This window comes from Pithys albifrons, chromosome 7 (genome assembly GCF_047495875.1).
Source record: "Pithys albifrons albifrons isolate INPA30051 chromosome 7, PitAlb_v1, whole genome shotgun sequence".
NCBI classification, from domain to species: Eukaryota; Metazoa; Chordata; class Aves; order Passeriformes; family Thamnophilidae; genus Pithys; species Pithys albifrons.
In genome coordinates, this window is record NC_092464.1 from 61535705 (window position 1) to 61554772 (window position 19068).

A 19068-nucleotide genomic window follows, 5' to 3' on the forward strand; every position below is an offset into this window, starting at 1 on the left:
ACTGCCTTCCCAGGAGATGGAGGGTTTCTCCTCTTTGGAGCACCCTGTCCTGACTTTGGAGCTCCTCCTCCTATGGGATCCCCATGGATTTTCCTCCCCAGTCACTTCCTGTGCTGTGGAGCCACTCAAATCGACCTCTGCCAGCAGGTTCTGCCAGGGGGATTTGTCCTCCGTGCTCTCCATGCTCAGCTCGGGGCCTGGGACAGGAAGGAACAAGGACACTCAGGGCATTTGCCTCCGGCCCACAGGGAAGGCCAAGGACATCGCCCCAAACCCGGCCCCGGCAGGACGGCGTCGGCAGCGGGGTTGTCCTGCAGCCGGGGCCATGCTGGGCTGGAAGATGCAGCACAAGAGAGGGGCAAAGGGGCACTGACTTCCTCCTCACCTGCCTGGGGGTCCCGGGGCATCTTCCTCTTCCTCGCAGCCTCTTCCTCCATCCTGACAAGCTTTGGGAAGGAGAAATCCTGTTTTCTGGGGAAAAACAAGGTGTGAGTGCCTTGGGTTGGGGGTTCCTCCTCCCAAAGACCATCTCTAGAACTCGCTGAGCTTCCTGAGTCCAAAAAATCTCCAAAATTCCAAGATTCAGGCAAGAAAACAATGAGAGGAGCTCCTCCTCTCTGGTCTCTCCATTTTGGAGTTGTGGGGGTCCCCCCTGTCCTGGCTGCTGGGGGTCTCCTGTCTGTTCAGGGTCCTCCCTCTCCAGGCTGCCGGGGCTCCAGAAACCCCTGCCCAGCCATTCTCAGGTTTCCTGTCCCCACACCCCTTAATTCTGTGACTCCAGGAACACCCTGACCCCCCTTTCCCACCCATCCTACACTCCCTTTTCCTTTAACCTGCCATCCCCTGGACTCCCCTTTTAGGGGCACAGGGACCCCCTGGACCCACCAACTCCCTCTCCCCACCCCAGTCCTGCCTGTCCTTCACCTTGGCACCCTCCTGATCGCCCACTCCCAGGCACTGGGATCCCCCTGCACCCCCTTATCCTGCACCCATACTCCCCTGCATACCCTTTCCTGGCCATTCCACCTCTTCCAGGTCCCACACCTCCTGTTTGTTATTTTTTTCACTCAGGGACCCCTGGAACCCCCACTCCTGAATTTCACAGACCACAGACTCCCCCTTCCCTTTTTGGAACACTGGGGGACCCTTTTAATCCCTTTCCCTGGACACTCTGGATCTCCCTACCCCATGATTCCCCTTTCCCCAACCCCTGGACCCCCCTTTCCAGGGCACAGATTCCCCTGGACTCCCCATTTCCCTTCTCCAAGCTGCTACATCCCCCCTTCCTTGGATCTGTGGCCCCCTGAAAACCCCCTTCCCCAGCTCTGTGTCCCCCCTGCACAACAAAAGATTCAGCCCCAAAAAAGCCTCCCAGAAGTTCCTGCTCTCTGATCTCTCCACTTTGGGCTCTGAGGGGTCTCCCCTAACGGGCTTGCTGGGGGTCCTACAGGTATTGGGGGTCCCCCCTCTCCAGGCTCCCTGTTTTAGTGTCCCAGGGGGGTCTCTGAGCACCCCGAGCAGAGACTCAGGGCAGAAGCCGCCCCTGGGACCCTCGGCATTCCTTGGAGGGGTTTGGAGGGCCCTGGAGTTGTTGTGGGAGGTCTGGGAGGGAGCTTTGGGGGGATCCTGGGATAGGTGGGGTAGGTCTTGAAGCGGTTTGGGGGACCTGGTGTGGTTTGGAGGGACTGGGAGAAAGAATAGGGGGGGTCCTGAAGAGGTTTAGGAGGGTCTGGGTGGGGGTCTGGGAGGAGGTTGAGAGAATTTGGGCAGGTCTGGGTGCCCTAGAAGGGGGTTTGGCGAGTCCTGCGATTGTTTCGGGTGTCTGGGAGCTGAATTTAGGTGAGTATGGGGGCATTTTAGGGGTCCTGGGCAGTTTAGACGGTCTGGGAGAGGTTTGGGGGGTCTGGGAGGGGTTTAGGAGATCTCTGGGGTGTTTTGGGCGGCCCGGGGTGTTTCAGGGGCTCCGCAGAGTTCAGGACGGGATTTGGGGCATCCTGAGGCTCCAGGGCAGTTTGGGGGGTCCCAGGCGGTGGGTTAGGGGGGGTCTCAGGGGTATTTTCGGGGGGGATTTGGGGCGTTCTGAGGCGCATCCCGGGGTGGGGGGAGGGGCTTACCCGGCTCCTTCACCGTCACGGCCAACACGGCCCCGGGGGGGTCCCGGGGGGTCTGTGGGGGATGGGTGGGTCCTGAGGGACCCCCAAAACCCGCCCTGAGTCCCCGAATGCCCCCGAAATGCTCCGAAACTTTCCGAAATTACCCCAAACTCGCCGCCATTGCTCAACTCTCCCGGCAGCGCCGTCGAGTCCCGCCCTCCGTCTCCACCGCCTCTGATTGGGCGCTGCGACTGCCCGTCATCACCTGCAGCCAATCAGCGTTCAGGACTGCAGGGGGCGGTGACGGGCCATGGAGTCCGCGCCATTTTAAGCCTGTCCCGTACTACATCTCCCGTCATGCACCGCGGCCCGTTCTGGCCAATCACAGGCGGGACTACAACTCCCGCCCCCCCCCGCGCCCAATCGGGTCGGTCCCACCCCCATTGCAGCCCCCCAAGTGCCCCCCGGACCCCAAACTGCCCCAGAAGGGCCCCAGGACCCCCAAGTGCTCCCTCAATACCCACTCAGGACCCCCAAATCACCTCCCTGGACCCCCACGTGACCCTCAAGTTCTTCAGGACTTAAAAGTGACCCCTAAAATCCTCTTTGCACCCCCAGATTCCGTCCCTGGACACTCGAGTGACCCCCCCAAGGGTCCTCAGAGACACCCAAGTTCTTTCCCAGTGCCCCATAAATGCCCCTCAGACCCCAATGGGACCCCCAAGTACCCCCCAAGTTCCTTCCAGGCCCCCAAATCCACCTCAACCTCCCCAAAGCCCCCCAGCCCCCCCTTCCCATGGGCCCTTCCCCGGGATTTGGGGCTCCAAAGGGACACTTGGGGGTCAGGAGGGATTTGGGGGCACTTGGGGGGCTGGTGAGTTGGGGGAGGGATTTTGTGTGGATTTGAGGGAATTTAGAGTGGAATTCAGTGGATTTGAGGTGAAATTAGGAGAGGTTGGGTGGAATTAAAGGGATTTGGGATGGAATTAAATAATCCTTATGTGAAATTAAGGGGATTTCTGTGGAACCTTCAGGATTTGGGATGAATTACTTGGGATTGTAAAAGGGATCAAGGTATTTTTGAGTGAAGGTCAGAGATTTGGGGTGGAATTAGGGATATGTTGGGTAGAAATAAGGAATTTTTGCATGTAGTTAAGAAGATTTGAGGTGTAGATAAAGAGAATTGAGAAATTTTAGGTGAAATTAAAGTAATTTTTGGTGAAATATATGGGATTGGGGAGGTTATAGATGAAATTAAGGGAACTCTGGGCAAAACTAATGGAGATCTTCAGGAAAATTAAGTGGATTTGGGGGTAAATGAGAGGAGTTTTATGTGGAATTAATAGAATTTTGGGTGGAAGACACGGGAGATCTGGGGCAAAATCAGCAGGACTTTGATGGGTTTATAGAGATATGAGTTGGAATTAAAGCAACTTGGAGTAGAACCATTGTGGTATGAGGTGAAAATCAGGGTATCTTTCGGTGGAATTAAAGGGATTTTGAGGGTAATTATGGGATTTTGAGTGGAATCCTGGGGATTTGGGGTAAAACTGGGGGGATTTGAGGTGAAAGTCCGAGGAGTGTGTTTGTTTTCAATGATGAAACTTATGAGTTTCAGATTGCTGCAAAAATAGAGGAAAAATCCCTCTTGCCTGTGTTCAGCCAGTTCTCAGAGCAAAGCAGGTCCCAGTTGACTGATGAGGGACATGATGGGGCTGGGGAGGTGTGGAGCAAGGTTGTCCCCACTGTCAGACCTCAAGGGATTGCTCTCCAATTAGTCCAAACCTTTTCAGGAGGGAACCTTGGTCAACATCAATCAGAGAATGCTGCAATCACCTCTTCTCTAAAAAGAAAAATAACTATCCATATCATTTAAAATAGAAATGCACATTTATTAGAAGCTCTTTGAAATCTTTCTTCAAAACTGTATTAGGGAAATTACTTAATTAACTCTCCTTGATTAGAGGACAAACTCAGAAAGAGCCATGATCTGTTAGGACTTGTTTATCTTAACAAGCCCCGTGGTGCATTTGGTGCTGAGCCCTTGAACCTCAGGTCCTGAGAGGAGATTGCACAAACCTTTCCATATGTCAAAGTCAGAAGAAAATCACAAAGTATCTCAAAGCACTAATGGGTCCCACTGAGGGCCATTCCCAATACAGGCTCTTCACTGACTGGTAGGAGGAGATAATTGGAAGCCTTGATTGAACAAACCTCTCATAGACTCAGTTTCAAAAGGAAAGGGAAAGTACCTTAATAAATGTTGAGTCCTTTGAAGCATTAACAAGCCTCACATTGGGCTGTTACTGACAAAGCCTCTCAAGGGACTAATTAAAGCAGATCATTGCAGGCCATGATTTCACAAACCTCTCACAGAATGGGTGTCAAAAAGAAGCACCTCAATAAGCTTTGAGTACCTTGAAGCATTAATGAGCCCCACTGAGGTTTGTTACTAAGACTCACAAGGGACTTGTAACAGCTGATAATTAGAGGCCTTAATTGAACAAACCTCTCACAGACTCCAAGTCAAAAGCAAACCTCAAAGTACTTGGAAAAACTTGCATTCCCTTGAAACTTTAAGGAGCCCCCCCCAGGGGCCAATCCTGACAAAGCCTCCCCAGGGACTCATCCCAGCAGACCCTTGGAGGCCACGACTGCAGGGAGGCAAAGGCTCTGGGCAGCAGCTCAGGTGCTGAGCAAAGCCTGGCTTGGCTGGAGGCAGCAGAAAGGCCCAGCCCTGACCCCCAGCCCGGGGAAGGCACATCCTGTCCCTCACACCTTGCTCAGGGCTCTGCTGAGGGCACTGGCATGGGGGGTGATGCTGAGGGCAGGACAAGGGGTGACAGTGCCCAGCCTTCCTGGGGCTGTGCCAGGAGGCCACGAGGTCCCAGAGCCTCAGCACAGCAGGTCTGCTCACAGCCCTTGGTGGCACAGACGATGCTGTGCCCGAGGGGACAAAGACTTGGGACCTCTTGCACTTCTGGCCCAGTCATTTGATGTCCCTCTGGGAAGGAAGAAACCACCTCTCAGAGGTGGGTGACAAACCAGTGCTGGGAATGGTCATTGGGAGGGGCTGGTCTGTGATGGATGTCCTGGGACACCTTGAGATGAAATCAAGGCCAGTCTGGGCCACTTTCCATGGGAGGCTTTTCCCACTCTTCCCTCTAAACTCACCTCAGTCTCTAACAAAGACAGCTCCTGGCATCCCCCTTTGCCACTCCAGAGATCCAGAGGGTTCTGCACTCCTGTGCCCTTATGCCATCAGTGTGCACTGGGCACCAGTGTCTACTAAAGCTTTACACCTCTGTGGATCTGCTGTGCCAGGCCATCGAATCCACACAGTGCAGTGTGCCTGGTCATCCCTTTCCTCCTCCTGGCCAAAGGCAGGGACCCTCTATTCCTGTTCTTGGCCAGAGTATTCACTGTCTGACCTCTGTGATGTCAGACCAGAAGTCCCATCACCAGGATCAAAAGAGTTGATTTTAGTCCTTTTATACCTGGAAAAGTTCTGATTGTCTTCTTGTGTCCCTGTAGCAACTCCATGGACATCCTTCTTGGCTGACCCCTTCTCCACAGCTCTCTTCCCTCTCAGTTCACCTCCATGGGCTCCCAGCTCAAAGGTGGGTTCACCATCCCACTTCCTCATGTCTCCCTCTGGTCACGCAGAAAGAACCGGAGATCACCACCTGGCCTGTGCTTGGGGCCCCCTTTCCCTCTGGCTGGGGCAGGAGAGGACTGATCTCCTGGGCTGTCCCTGAGAGCTGAGCTGCTGGGCCATGGGGATGAGGAAGTGCCCAGAGTTTCTCCTACATTTCAGAGCCAGGAGGATGCCACCTCTAGAAGTGGTGTATCCCCCTGGAGGGAACACAGTGCTGCCAGGCTGTTGGAATGTGATGCAGGGGTGCTTTGAACCACCCTCCTCCCCATGCCCTTTGTGCAAGGAACATCCTCTGCATCTTTAGGGCTCTTATCACCTCTTAGATTACTACAGGTGATTCCCAGCACTGCTAATTCTCTCAAGTACTGGAAACCTTTGTCTGCAGTGTTCCACTTCCCTGAAGAGTTCACAAGATATCCCTTAAATGGATCTCTTGCCCTCATGCTTGAGAAGAGCCATCTCCAGAGACTGCAAATTTCTCCATTTTTCCAACTCCTCTTTCAATTTTCCCTTCTCTAGCAAGGGATCCCAGTTTTTGGATTACATGACCTTCCAATTGCTCACTATGAGCCCTCTTATAATGGCATCAAAGCAGCCAGGAAGGGATCCACTCACCTGGCTGGCAGCTGGAATCTTTTCACATGTCCTGATGTTCTAAAGAGCTCAGGGATTGGGTAACTTTGGTTTCCTCTTAGATTTGTCTCACTCCTTGACATATCTTTGCAGTAGAACTGGCTTCTTGATCTTCCCCCTCCTCTCCTAATTCTCCTTCTTCTTGTGTTTCTCCTTCTTCTTTTTCTTTCTCTCTTACTAATCGATGATTCAGACCTGTCACTCACCTTACCCATCTTTTTCTTTTCACTTCTGGGGCAATTACTGAAGTTGTGATTTGAGTCTGTGTTTCAGCCAGTGCCCTCCAATGCAGTTTGGGTCCCTGCCTCCCCGACAGTCCTCTGAGGGTACTGAACTGTGGCTCAACAGGTACAAGCCAGGCCCCAGGTCCCAGAGGCTGCTGGTTTTCACTGGGCACCTTCCATCAGGTGACGGGTCAGTTGGCCAGGGTTGATTATCTGTTGAGGTGTGAAGTCCCAGGTGATGGGAGGTGATAACTGCCCCAGGAACCTGCCCAAATCCTCCCACACCACCTGCCACTCATGAACTGGATGCCACAGGGCACATTTCAATATAATATCACCTAAAGTTTGTTTTCTCTTACACCAGGATGACACACCAGAATCCACAAACCCCACAGTGTGCCAACAGTATTAGTTAATATTATTACCAGTATTAAACAGCTCACATAAGGATGAGCAAAGACCACGGGAGACTTCATTATACAGCCATTCACATCCATCTCAGGCAGACAGGGAGGGTGAATTCCTCCCTCATCCCCAGAAGGTGCTCCTCCAGCAGGACAAGACCATCAGTGTAAGGGCAAATCACAGAGCCCTTGTTTATGTTGGTGTGTTCCCAAACTCAGCACAATAAAGAGATGAGCAGCTCAGCTGACAAACTCTGTGTCCAGTGACAGAAAGACTGTGGTAGGTTGACTGATGCAGGGCTGTGAGGGCTGCTGTGGGGAAATGAACTCCAGCTCAGCCAGACCCAACACACATGGGGGTCAGAAATGTCTCAGGGTTTGTTTGGTTCCATGAGGCCCTGCAGTGTCACATTGGCCCCTTCATTCCATGAGGTTCTGCACTGTCCCTGGGTTCCTATGGTTCTATGAGCCCTGGCAGTGGCCCTTTGATTCCCTGAGGTTCCACAGTGTCCCACAGTTCCTTCAGTTCCATGAGGCCCTAAAGTGCCTAAATGGTCCCTTCATTCCATGCCGCTTTCCCTTGTTCATCGTCCCTTCTTCCTTGCAAAGGCTGTGCCATGTCACAATGTCCCCTTCATTCCATGATGTTCTGTGGTGTCACAATGGCCCTTTGGTTCCAGGAGGTTCTGTGGTGTCACAATGTCCCTTTGGTTCCAGGAGGTTCCACACTGTCCTTGCTGGAACACACCTGGTTGGATGTTGCCCCACCTGCAGAGCTGCCTCCAGCTCTGGGGTCCCAGCACAGTAAGGACATGGAGCTGTTGGAGCGAGTCCAGAGGAGACCACCAAGATGATCAGAGGGATGGAGCAGCTCTGCCATGAGGGAAGGCTGAGAGAATTGGGATTGTTCAGCCTGGAGAAGTGAAGGTCTTGGTGTGACCTAATTGTGGCCTTCCAGTGCCTGAAGGGAACCAACAAGAAAGGTGGAGAGAGACTGTTTACAAGGGCATGGAGTGACAAGGGGGAATGGCTTCATACTGATAGAGGGAACGGTTAGATGAGATATCAGGAAGAAAATATTTACTGGGAAGGTGGTGAGGCCCTGGCACAGGTTGCTCAGAGAAGTTCTGGCTGCCCCATCCCTGGAAGTTGTTCAAGGCCAGGTTGGATGAGCAATCTGGTCTAGTGGAAAATGTCCCTGCCCATGGCAGGGCATGGGAATTAGATGCTCTTTAAGGTCCTTTCCAACCCAAACCATTCTATTATTGTCTGACTGGTGGGTGACATGGTGGGCAGGGCCATCTTGGGCACAAAAAATATGAAATAATGGAATTTTCCGTTCTGAGTGAAGGAAGAAAGGGGCAGCAGAACTGACAGCTTGGGCTGATAGCAGGGAGAGTTTGCACTGTTGAAGAGATTGATTGAAGGAGTGTCTTGGGGGTCAGTCCTGAAGCATAAAGCATTCTCATGGCCAGGCTTCATGAACGAAGATTTGGGAAGGGCACTACCCATGCTTGCTGCAAGCTGCTGGTGGCTAAAAAGGCCGATACGGGATAGGCAGGTCCGGTCACAAAAGGCACAGGGGAATGTCTCCTTTGGCGATATTGGTGAGGAACAGTTCTGTCTGCGTTGTCTTTTCTCCTCCAGACTGACTGTGTTGCATTTCCAACGGAAGCAGCAGCGTCGTGAATGGTGTGTCTCCATGAATCCCGATTGGAGGCCACAGTGGACCATTGGGGCAGCCAATATGGCCAAGGCTGAACTGTTGTTTCAGGCAGTCCTTGTATCTCCTCTTTGGGGCTCCTCTCTTGCGGCAGCCGGTGGCGAGTTCTCCACAGAGCACAATCTTCGGGAGGCAATGGGTGATCCTCCATCCTGGAGACGTGCCCTGCCCAGCACAGCTGCGTTCTCAGCAGCATGGCCTCCATACTGGTGACCCCTGCCTGTTCAGAACAGACACATTGGTCACGTAATCAGACCAGTGGATGTTTAGGATTGAACGGAGGCAGCGCTGATGGAAGCGTTCAAGGAGCTGCAGGTGGTGGCGGTAGATGACCCAAGATTCAGACCCACAGAAAAGAGTAGACAGTACAATGGCTCTGTAGACACTGATCTTTGTACTTTACTTCAGATATTTATTGGACCAGACTCTTTTATGGAGTTTTCAGAAGGCTCTGTAAGCCATTGCTGGGCTGTTCTCTGTCTCTTTGTCAATCTTACTGTCTAAGGAAATGATGCTTCCCAGGTAGGGGAACTGCTGGACTGACTTAAGCTCTGATTCACAAGAGAAGTGGAGGGAATGGAACAAAGGACTCCATGGAACTTTCCTTGACCTCACCAAACTTTTGACACTGTGAGCAGAAAAGGGCTGTGGCAGATCTTGGAATGTTTAGGGTGTCCCCCCAGGTTTCTCCAAATGATCATTCTGAGGATCCTGAGGATCAGGGTGGACAAGTCAGATCTGGTGATGCACTCTCTGAGCCCTTTCCAATAACCAGTGGTATGAAACAAGGTTGTGTTCTTGCACCAACTCTATTCACAACCTTCTTCAGCAGGATGGTCCAAAGAGCCACGGCAGAGCTCGATGAAGAAAACGGCCTCTCCATCCGATATCATACCGATGGAAGCCCATTCAGCCTGAGGCGACTGAAGGCCCACACCAAGCCCCTGAATCACCTTGTCCAGACCTGCTTTTTGCTGACGATGCCGCCCTCGTTGCTCACACAGAAGCAGCTCTGCAGCGCTTCACATCCTGCTTGGCAGAGGCTGCTGAGCTTTTGGGGCTGGAAGGCAGCTTGAAGAATACAAGCTGCACCCCAGGAAGTCTTCCATCATCCCCCCATCACCATAGGCAAATCAGAGCTTAACTCAGTCCAGCAGTTTGTTTTCTCTATTGCAAAATTTAACCCCTGAACTGCTCCAGAAACCCTCTGTGTGAGCATGTCCTGCAGCACTGTGTATTCCTCCTGCAAATCCCCTGGGAGGGAATTTCTTTGCGATTATTCCATGTCTATTTAGTGGCACACAAACTGCCCACCTTTGAGGCTCTTAGGGCTTAGTTATGTTATTACAAGCCAGTAATAGAGCATAGAATGAACTTGTGTAAAGCAAACAAACATCAGGTGTGGCAGGTCTTGCCTTCCCCCCCTCCTCTTTCCCACCTGTGTCCATCCCCCTCACAGAGATGGGGCTTTTCCCAAGGGCTTGGCTCCAGGCTCCAGCACTGGGACCAGTTTGGGGCCAGGCAGGTTTGGGGATGGGTTTATTCTCTTTATTTCTCCACATTTCCCACTCTGATGCTGGCACAGAGGCTCAAGCCCAGTCCTCACCAATTCACCCCTGGTGTTTCTGATGGTCAGTGAAGCTTCCAGGGCCTTGCACCTTTCCTGGCTTGTGGTCCAGTTGCCCTCAGCCTCCGAAAAGTAACAGCATTTTCCTTGGAAAGCAGGCCAAATGTCTGGGCACACACAGCAGAATTCCAGTTGAGGGAAACAGCATCTCCAAGGAATGAAATAGAGAAAGCTGAGGGAGACACATGGGCAGCCCTAAAAAGCAGGAAAACAGGATTAATTTATTGGGGTTTTTTCCTAGCAGCTGCAAGGGAGAAAATGGGGATGATATTCCTGTGATGGAGTGAGGAGCAGACGCCTGGGCCACAGTTTAGGGCAAAAAGGGAGTCACCCCAAAAGGGTGCTTTGCCTGGGGAGCCTGCCTTGATGCTGGGAAAATCCTGGGATTCTCCCATCCCCTAAAATGGAGGTGCCCGGTCCGGATCCTCCCCACGGGGGTGCCTGGGTGGGACTCACCAGTCAGGGCCACAGCCAGGCTGAAGCTGAGGCTTCCCAGGAACACACTCAGAGGGAGAAGAACACGCACCAGGTGGGATGTTTGCCAGTCTGAACCTGGGGAAGGGAAGAGCAGAACAAGGCTGGGTTGGGTCCTCTCCCCTCTGCTTTGGGCTCCCTTGCTGGATCCTCAGTCCATCCTGAGTCCAATCCAGGACAGGGACCCTCTTGGGGCTCAGGAGGGCAAGAGAGCTGAGGCAGTTCCTTCACTGGTACCAAGATGTGTCTGAGGACCTGGAGATGGATCTTCAGCCTCCAGAGGTGACCACAGCCTGGAATTTGAGTGCTCCACACCAACCCCAGGGCTCCATCCCCATCCCACTGGTGCTTCCCAAGAGCGAGATGCTCTTCCCACCCCGTGCCCTCACTCAGGGCGTTGGTTTTCCCAGCATTGCCCCATTTGGACTGTTCCTCCAGATCACTGCAGGGGTTCAACGCTTCCTCTTGGCCTGAACACTTTGTCTCCTGGGTTTCTTTTCCCTTTGTGGCAGAGAAGCCTCAGAGCCCAGGGCTGGCGTTCCCGGCCCCTGCAGGTGAATCCTCTGGGGCGCCTGTGCCAAGGCAGAGGCTGAGGAGACCTGCAGGCAGCCGAGCCCCCGCATGTGCCACATCCCATGGAGCCAGCACAGCCTGGCTGGGGCTCTGCAGCCGCTGGGCTGGAGGGGCAAGAGGCACCTCGGGAAGCCCTGGCAGGGCAGGGTTTCCCTGAGCTGAACAGGCAGTGCCGGGAGGAGGTGGCAGAAAGGACAGAGGGAGGGGAAAAGGCAGGGGAGGGTAAGAGAGGGGAGGGAGAGAGATTGAAAAAGATCAAGAGGTAAAAAAGACAAATAGAGAAGAGAAAAAGACAAGTTTAAATTTTAAATAAATAGAGAAGTCACTGTCTGCTCACAGTTCAAAGGGAGCTGAAGTGTTTGTGAGGGCACAGGAGCCTGTTCAGGGTCAGGAGCTGCTTTTTCCAAGAGGAAGGAAACACCTGGAAGGATCAGAGCAGAGTTTGTGCTTTGAGACCCCTTTCCCAGAACCTGCAGGAGGGAAAGAGCTGAGTCTAAAATAACAAGTGTTCTGTTGAGCTTTAATGTCTCGTAGCTGCTTGCAAGCTTGTTTAACTTTGTTTGCCAAGATGTAGAAATGGTAAAAAGCTTTGCCAGTTGGTGCTGGATTTGTGAAGCAGCCCCGGGCCAGCTCTGCAGTAACAAAGAATCGATGTCTGTCCCGAGAGTGTCACTCTCGGCCTGTCACACCCGGGAAGGAACGCGATGTTTGCGGCCACCCCCGAGGCACAAACTCGCTCCAAGCCCGCCGGGGGGTCTGCGGGAAGGAGCGGGCGGGGAGCCGCTCCCTGTGCGGGGTCTGGGGAGGGGACACGGAGGGATATGGGGGAGACACAGGGGGACATGGCCCCTGGGGAGGGGACATGGGGGACTCGGGGGGACACAGCCCCTAGGGAGGGGACACGGGGGGACACTGGGGCCGAGCCCCCCAGACCCCGCTCCTGCCCCCCCCCACCTGCAGCGAGCCCCGAGCCCCAGCAGGGCTGCAGCCCCCAAACCAGCTGGAACCTGGGGGTGGGAGGGCAGCCCTGAAGCCAGGTTTGCTATAGTGGGACTTGCTTAGAGCGACTTAGAAGGGTTTGTTCATAAGGAACTGGCCTGAATCCTGGGAAAAGACAAATGTTTTCTGTTTTTCTATCAAAGATAAGCAGGAGACAGGAATTTCTGAACAAACAACAGTAAAACGATAAAACAAAATTTTTTTTGACCATACAGAGTTTTAGATAAAGAAAACCTTGAAAGAGTTTAGTCCTGCATTTGCAAGAAATAAATCAAAACACCTCTGTCCCAGAGGCTGCAACCAGTAAACAATGTCTAGTTAGAAAAGAAATGCATAGACACAAGACATTCAGTCTTTTAACCATTTGCCTAAGCCCTAAAAATGTGTGTCTCAGGTGATTCACAAGATGTTTGTGTAGCTTGGAAGGATGTGCAGTGATTGATGTCACTCAGATGGATCTGCACCACGGAATGTCCGGGGTCCTCACTGAAATTCCCCTCCTAAACCGGCCCAAATTTGACTCCTGGGGAGCTGCATTGTGTCAGACACAGCCCCTGTGCCTGCCCACGGTGTCAATAAAGGCACTTTGGCTCACAGTGCGGCCCTGGGTGGGTTGCTGTGACTCAGCCCCACAAACCAGGGCTGTGCCCTCGGGCGCTCGGAGCTGCACCAGGGGGATAAAGGCCCCCTGGCCCCCCCGGTGCCCCCAGCAGCGGCTCTGCCCCCCAGAGCAGGGCTGTGCCCCCCAGAGCAGGGCTGTGTCCCAGACCCCACGGCCCATCCCGGGCTTGGGGCTGAGTGCAGAGCAGGCGCTGAGCTGCTGGATCTGTCTCGGGGCTCAGGGGACAAGGGGGTGTCACAACAGTGGCACAAACAAGAGATGAGTGGTGTGTGTCAGTCTCTCCCCCTCGCTCTGTCCCTCCCCACTGCAGCCTTTCTGCCAAAGCCCCGAGGATGCTGTGCCGGGCCCTCCATCCCACGGCCCGGGATAAGGGAGATTCCAGCCCCTCCTGGGCTTTCCTGCACTGAAAGAGCCGCACCGGGGGGGGTCTCTGCTGCCCCACGTCACCCAAAGAGCTGCCCCCAGGGCCGCAGTTTGGGGCAGGACTGAGGGCTCAGGGACTGCCAGAGCAGATCTGAGCTGGGAGGGAAGCACAGAGACTCACATGTGGGAGTATCCCAATAGAAACGAATTATCCCAAAATATCCCTGAATTCATTCCACAGTAACTCTGATCCCTCCCCCAATATAGGAATTCTCCCAGAATAACTGAAACCTCCTGGAATACTTGATTCTTCCCCAAAAATCCTTTGATTCTTCCCCAAATACTCCAAAAATACCTGAGGTCTCCCAGATATGTCTGAATTATTCTAAAATACCCCTGAACTCCCCCAAATCCCCCTGAACCCTCAAACAACTCTCAATCCTCCAGAAATACATCAAATCTCACCAAAAACTTCTCAATTAGCTGCACTCCCTTAAACTGCCAGAAAAGATGCAAAGACCCCCCAAACACACTCAGAGCCCACCAAAGTCCCCACCAAACCCCCTTCTGGGGGGACCTTTCAGGGCACTGGTGGTGTTGGGACCCTCCTGGCTGTGGGTGAGCAGCTCTTGGGTGAGCAGGGTGGGGGTGCGAGGAGGGGATGGTGGGAAAGGTCTGAAAGGAAGGGGATAAAAGGGGTGGTTGGATCCCCACAGTGGGCGGGAGGGGAGTAGGACCCCTCTGAAAACAGAGTGGGGCTGGAAACTGAGGACCGGGGACAATGGAAAAAGGGATGGGAGAGGTCAGAAAAGTGGGGAAAAAGGGAGGGTTGGACCCCAAAACTTATCAGGGCGTGGATGGGCAATAGGGGGATGAGTTGTAAGGGGTGGGAGAAGAGGGAAAGTGTGAGCTGTGACCACCAAACTGATCTTGGCAGGGGCTGGGGATTGAGGAGGCAAAGGGAAAAGGGAGGAATAGGCAGAAGGGTGGAAAAGGGAGGGGGGGGGATGCTTGGCAGGATGGACAGTCCCATGGGGGTCTTTGGGTAGAGGGGGGATTGGAAAAGGGGGCTCCGGGGTGGCTCTCTGAGCTCCCAACCTGCTGTGTGGTGCTGGGGCTGCTGAAGAGGGGGGGCACCCTGGGGCAGGGGGGAAAATGGAAGGCTTAGGGTTTTATTTATTATTACAAGTGATCAGATAAAAGATGTCAATCAAAATTATTTACTACACAATATAAATGCTAAACCTACCAGCAGTATAGTGTGAGACAGGACAGTGCACCATCCTAGAGCAACTGATGAAGCAATTCTACCAAAGCTATCACAAAAGAAAGAATTATTAAGTAGAGATCAATGGAACTCACCCAGCCCAAGGGACCTGGGGAGATCTCTGCTCTCAGCCTCGAGGAGTGACCTTGGTGGGGGTTCCCACCCTAAGGGAGGAATCTCCACACACACACCCCAGAAAGGGATATGTTGGAAAAACCTGCCCCTGTGAAAGGGGATTTGACCTTTAGAGTATAAAGGGATTGACTGACAGCCATTTGACTCCTGGGGTTGCCTCACCATCAGGATGTTAATCTGGGGTTGAAACCAGAGTGGAGTCCCCTCAGCCAACCACTGATACATTTGCAAACAGGGCATTGTTTGCTTGGACATTCCAATGAGGGATGTCCTGGCACAGGCCTAAAGCCATCAAATCCCCTCATCCCACAGCATTTTCAAGGTCAGCTCTGTGTCCTGATGGATGTTCCTCCCACTCTGTTCACCCAGGAGCCTACAGGGAACCAGGAGGATGAGGAGACCACCAGCCAGGTGTTTTCCCAATGTGAGTCACCAGGAATGTTGGTCACCAAGACTCTACCCTAAGTGGGTCACCAGGTCTTTACCCAACATGGGTTACCAGGTCTGTGCTCAATGTGGGTCACTGTGGATCATTCAACATTGGTACTCTAATGGGTGATGGAGCTGGAGCAGCAGACAAAGCTCTTCCCGCAGTTGGGGCACTCTATGGGCTTCCCTTATTGGTGGGTCCGTTGGTGTTGGGTCAAGGTAGAGCTCTGGGTGAAGCTCTTCCCACACTCGTCACACCTGTACGGCCTCTCCCCAGTGTGGATGCGCCGATGGGTGACGAGGTGGGAGTTGTGTCTGAAGCTCTTCCCGCAGTCGGTGCAGTGGAAGGGCCTCTCGTCTGTGTGTGTGCGCTGATGCTTGAGGAGATTGGAGCTGGTGTGAAACCTCTTCCCGCACTCGGAACACTCGTAGGGACGTTCCCCGGTGTGGAAGTGCCGGTGGGTGACGAGGTAGGAGTTGAGTTTGAAGCTCTTCCCGCAGTCGGTGCAGCGGAAGGGCCTCTCCCCGGTGTGTGTGCGCTGATGCACCAGGAGATATGAGCTGCTGTGAAACCTCTTCCCACACTCGGAACACTCGTAGAGAGGTTCCCCAGTGTGGATGAGCTGGTGGGCAACGAGGCGGGAGTTGTATTTGAATCTCTCCCCGCAGTCAGTGCAGCGGAAGGGCCTCTCGTCTGTGTGTGTGCGGTGATGCAGGAGCAGATTGGAGCTGGTGGGAAACCTCTTCCCGCACTCAGAACACTCGTAGGGCCTCTCCCCAGTGTGGATGCGCCGGTGGCTGACGAGGTTGGATTTGTGGTTGAATCTCTTCCCGCAGTCGGTGCAGCAGTAGGGCCTCTCCCCGGTGTGTGTGCGCTGATGCACCAGGAGATATGAGTTGGTCTGGAACCTCTTCCCACAGTCGGAGCACTCGTAGGGCTTCTCGCCAGTGTGGATCTTCTGGTGGCTGATCAGGCTGGAGCTGCATCTGAAGCTCTTCCCACATTCCCTACACGTATAGGGCCGTTCCCCAGTGTGGATGTGCTGGTGGCAGATCAGGTGGGAGCTCTGGCTGAATCCCTTCCCACATTCCAAACACTTGTAGTGCTTCTCCCTGGTCTGAAGCTGCTGCTGCACCATCAGGTCAGAGCTCTGGCTCAAGCTCTGGCCGCCTTCCAAGAACAGCCTTGGGTGTTCCTCCTCACAGCACACTGGGCTGGGTTTGGAGCTTCTCCTCCTGGGGCATCTCTGCGGCTTTTCCTCCCCACTCACTTCCTGTACCCTGAAGTCATTCAAAACAGCCTCTTCCAGCAGGTTCTGCTGGGGGGATTTGTCCTCCATGCTCTCCGTGCTCAGCTCGGGGCCTGGGACAGGAAGGAACAAGGACACTCAGGGCATTTGCCTCCGGCCCACAGGGAAAGCCAAGGACATCCCCCCAAACCCGGCCCCGGCAGGACGGCGTCGGCAGCGGGGTTGTCCTGCAGCCGGGGCCATGCTGGGCTGGAAGATGCAGCACAAGAGAGGGGCAAAGGGGCACTGACTTCCTCCTCACCTGCCTGGGGGTCCTGGGGCATCTTCCTCTTCCTCACAGCCTCCTCCTCCATCCTGACAAGCTTTGGGAAGGAGAAATCCTGTTTTCTGGGGCAAAACAAGGTGTGAGTGCCTTGGGTTGGGGGTTCCTCCTCCCAAAGACCATCTCTAGAATTTAACAAGATTCTTGTGTCCAGAAAAATCTCCAAAATTCCAAGATTCAGCCCAGAAAATACTGAAAGGAACTCCTCCTCTCTGGCCTCTCCATTTTGGGGTTTTGGGGGTCCTCCCTGTCCTGGCTGCTGGGGGTCTCCTGTCTGTTCAGGGTCCTCCCTCTCCAGGCTGCCGGGGCTCCAGAAACCCCTGCTCAGCCATTCTCAGGTTTCCTGTCCCCACACCCCTTAATTCTGTGACTCCAGGACAACCCTGACCCCCCTTTCCCACCCAACCCACACTCCCTTTTCCTTTAACCTGCCATCCCCTGGACTCCCCTTTTAGGGGCACAGGGACTCCCTGGACCCACCAACTCCCTCTCCCCACCCCAGTCCTGCCTGTCCTTCACCTTGGCACCCTCCTGATCGCCCACTCCCAGGCACTGGGATCCCCCTGCACCCCCTTATCCTGCACCCATACTCCCCTGCATACCCTTTCCTGGCCATTCCACCTCTTCCAGCCCCCACACCTCCTGTGCTGTTTTGGTTTTTTTCACTCTGGGACCCCTGGAACCCCCACTCCTGAATTTCCCAGACCACAGACTCCCCCTTCCCTTTTTGGAACACTGGGGGTCCACTTGAATCGGTTTCTCTGGACACTCTGGATCTCCCTATCCCATGATTCCCCTTTCCTCGACCCCTGGACCCCCCTTTCCTGGGCACAGATTCCCCTGGACTCACCAATATCCCATGTCCAAACTGCTACATCCCCCCTTCCTTGGATCTGTGGACCCCTGAAAACCCCCTTCCCCAGCTCTGTGTCCCCCCTGCACAACAAAAGATTCAGCCCCAAAAAAGCCTCCCAGAAGTTCCTGCTCTCTGGTCTCTCCACTTTGGGCTTTGGGGGGTCTCCCCTAACGGGCTTGCTGGGGGTCCTACAGGTATTGGGGGTCCCCCCTCTCCAGGTTCCCTGTTTTAGTGTCCCAGGGGGGTCTCTGAGCACCCCGAGCAGAGACTCAGGGCAGAAGCCGCCCCTGGGACCCTCGGCATTCCTTGGAGGGGTTTGGAGGGCCCTGGAGTTGTTTTGGGAGGTCTGGGAGGGAGTTTTAGGGGTATCCTGGGATAGTTGGGGTAGGTCTAGAAGCGGTTTGGGGGACCTGGTGTGGTTTGGAGGGACTGGGAGAAAGACCGCGGGGGGTCATGAAGTAGCCTGGGGGTCCTGGAGAGGTTTAGAGTGGTCTGGGTGGGGGTCTGGGAGGAGGTTGAGAGAATTTGGGCAGGTTTGGGTGCCCTAGGAGGTATGGTGAGTCCTGCGATGGTTTCGGGGGTCTGGGAGCTGAATTTAGGTGAGTATGGGGGCATTTTAGGGGTCCTGGGCAGTTTAGACGGTCTGGGAGAGGTTTGGGGGGTCTGGGAGGGGTTTAGGAGATCTCTGGGGTGTTTGGGGCGGCCCGGGGTGTTTCAGGGGCTCCGGAGAGTTCAGGACCGGATTTGGGGCATCCTGGGGCTCCAGGGCAGTTTGGGGGGTCCCAGGCGGTGGGTTAGGGTGGTCTCAGGGGTATTTTCGGGGGGGATTTGGGGCGTTCTGAGGCGCATCCCGGGGTGGGGGGAGGGGCTTACCCGGCTCCTTCACCGTCACGGCCAACACGGCCCCGGGGGGGTCCCAGGGGGTCTGTGGGGGGTGGGCGGGCCGTGAGGGACCCCCAAAACCCGCCCCGACTCCCCGAATACCCCAAAATGCTCCGAAACTTTCCGAAATTACCCCAAACTCGCCGCCATTGCTCAACTCTCCCGGCAGCGCCGTCGAGTCCCGCCCTCCGTCTCCGACGCCTCTGATTGGGCGGTGCGCCTGCCCGTCACCCCTGCAGCCAATCAGTGTTCAGGAATGCAGGGGGCGGTGACGGGACATGGAGTCAGCGCCATTTTGAGCCTGTCCCGTACTACATCTCCCGTCAGGCACCGCGGCTCGTTCTGGCCAATCACAGGCGGGACTACAACTCCCGCCCCCCCCCCCGCCCCCCCGGACCCAATCCGGTCGGTCCCACCCCCATTGCAGCCCCCCAACTGCCCCCCGGACCCCAAACTGCCCCAGAAGGGCCCCAGAACCCCCAAGTGCTCCCCCAATACCCACTCAGGACCCCCAGAACACCTCCCTGGACCCCC

The 19068-nt window shown here is 54.6% G+C and overlaps 1 protein-coding gene across 1 annotated transcript in view; it reads right to left on the minus strand.

Moving 5' to 3' along the window:
- LOC139673812 (zinc finger protein 91-like) overlaps positions 1 to 18678 on the minus strand; it is a 311195-nt gene extending 292517 nt beyond the window's left edge. The window contains 3 exon segments of the mRNA XM_071559631.1: positions 15424 to 16587; positions 16776 to 16861; positions 18668 to 18678. Coding sequence (XP_071415732.1) covers positions 15424 to 16587; positions 16776 to 16827 — 1216 coding nt within the window. The 5' untranslated portion in view covers positions 16828 to 16861; positions 18668 to 18678.
- Between the last annotated feature and the right edge of the window lie 390 nt (positions 18679 to 19068).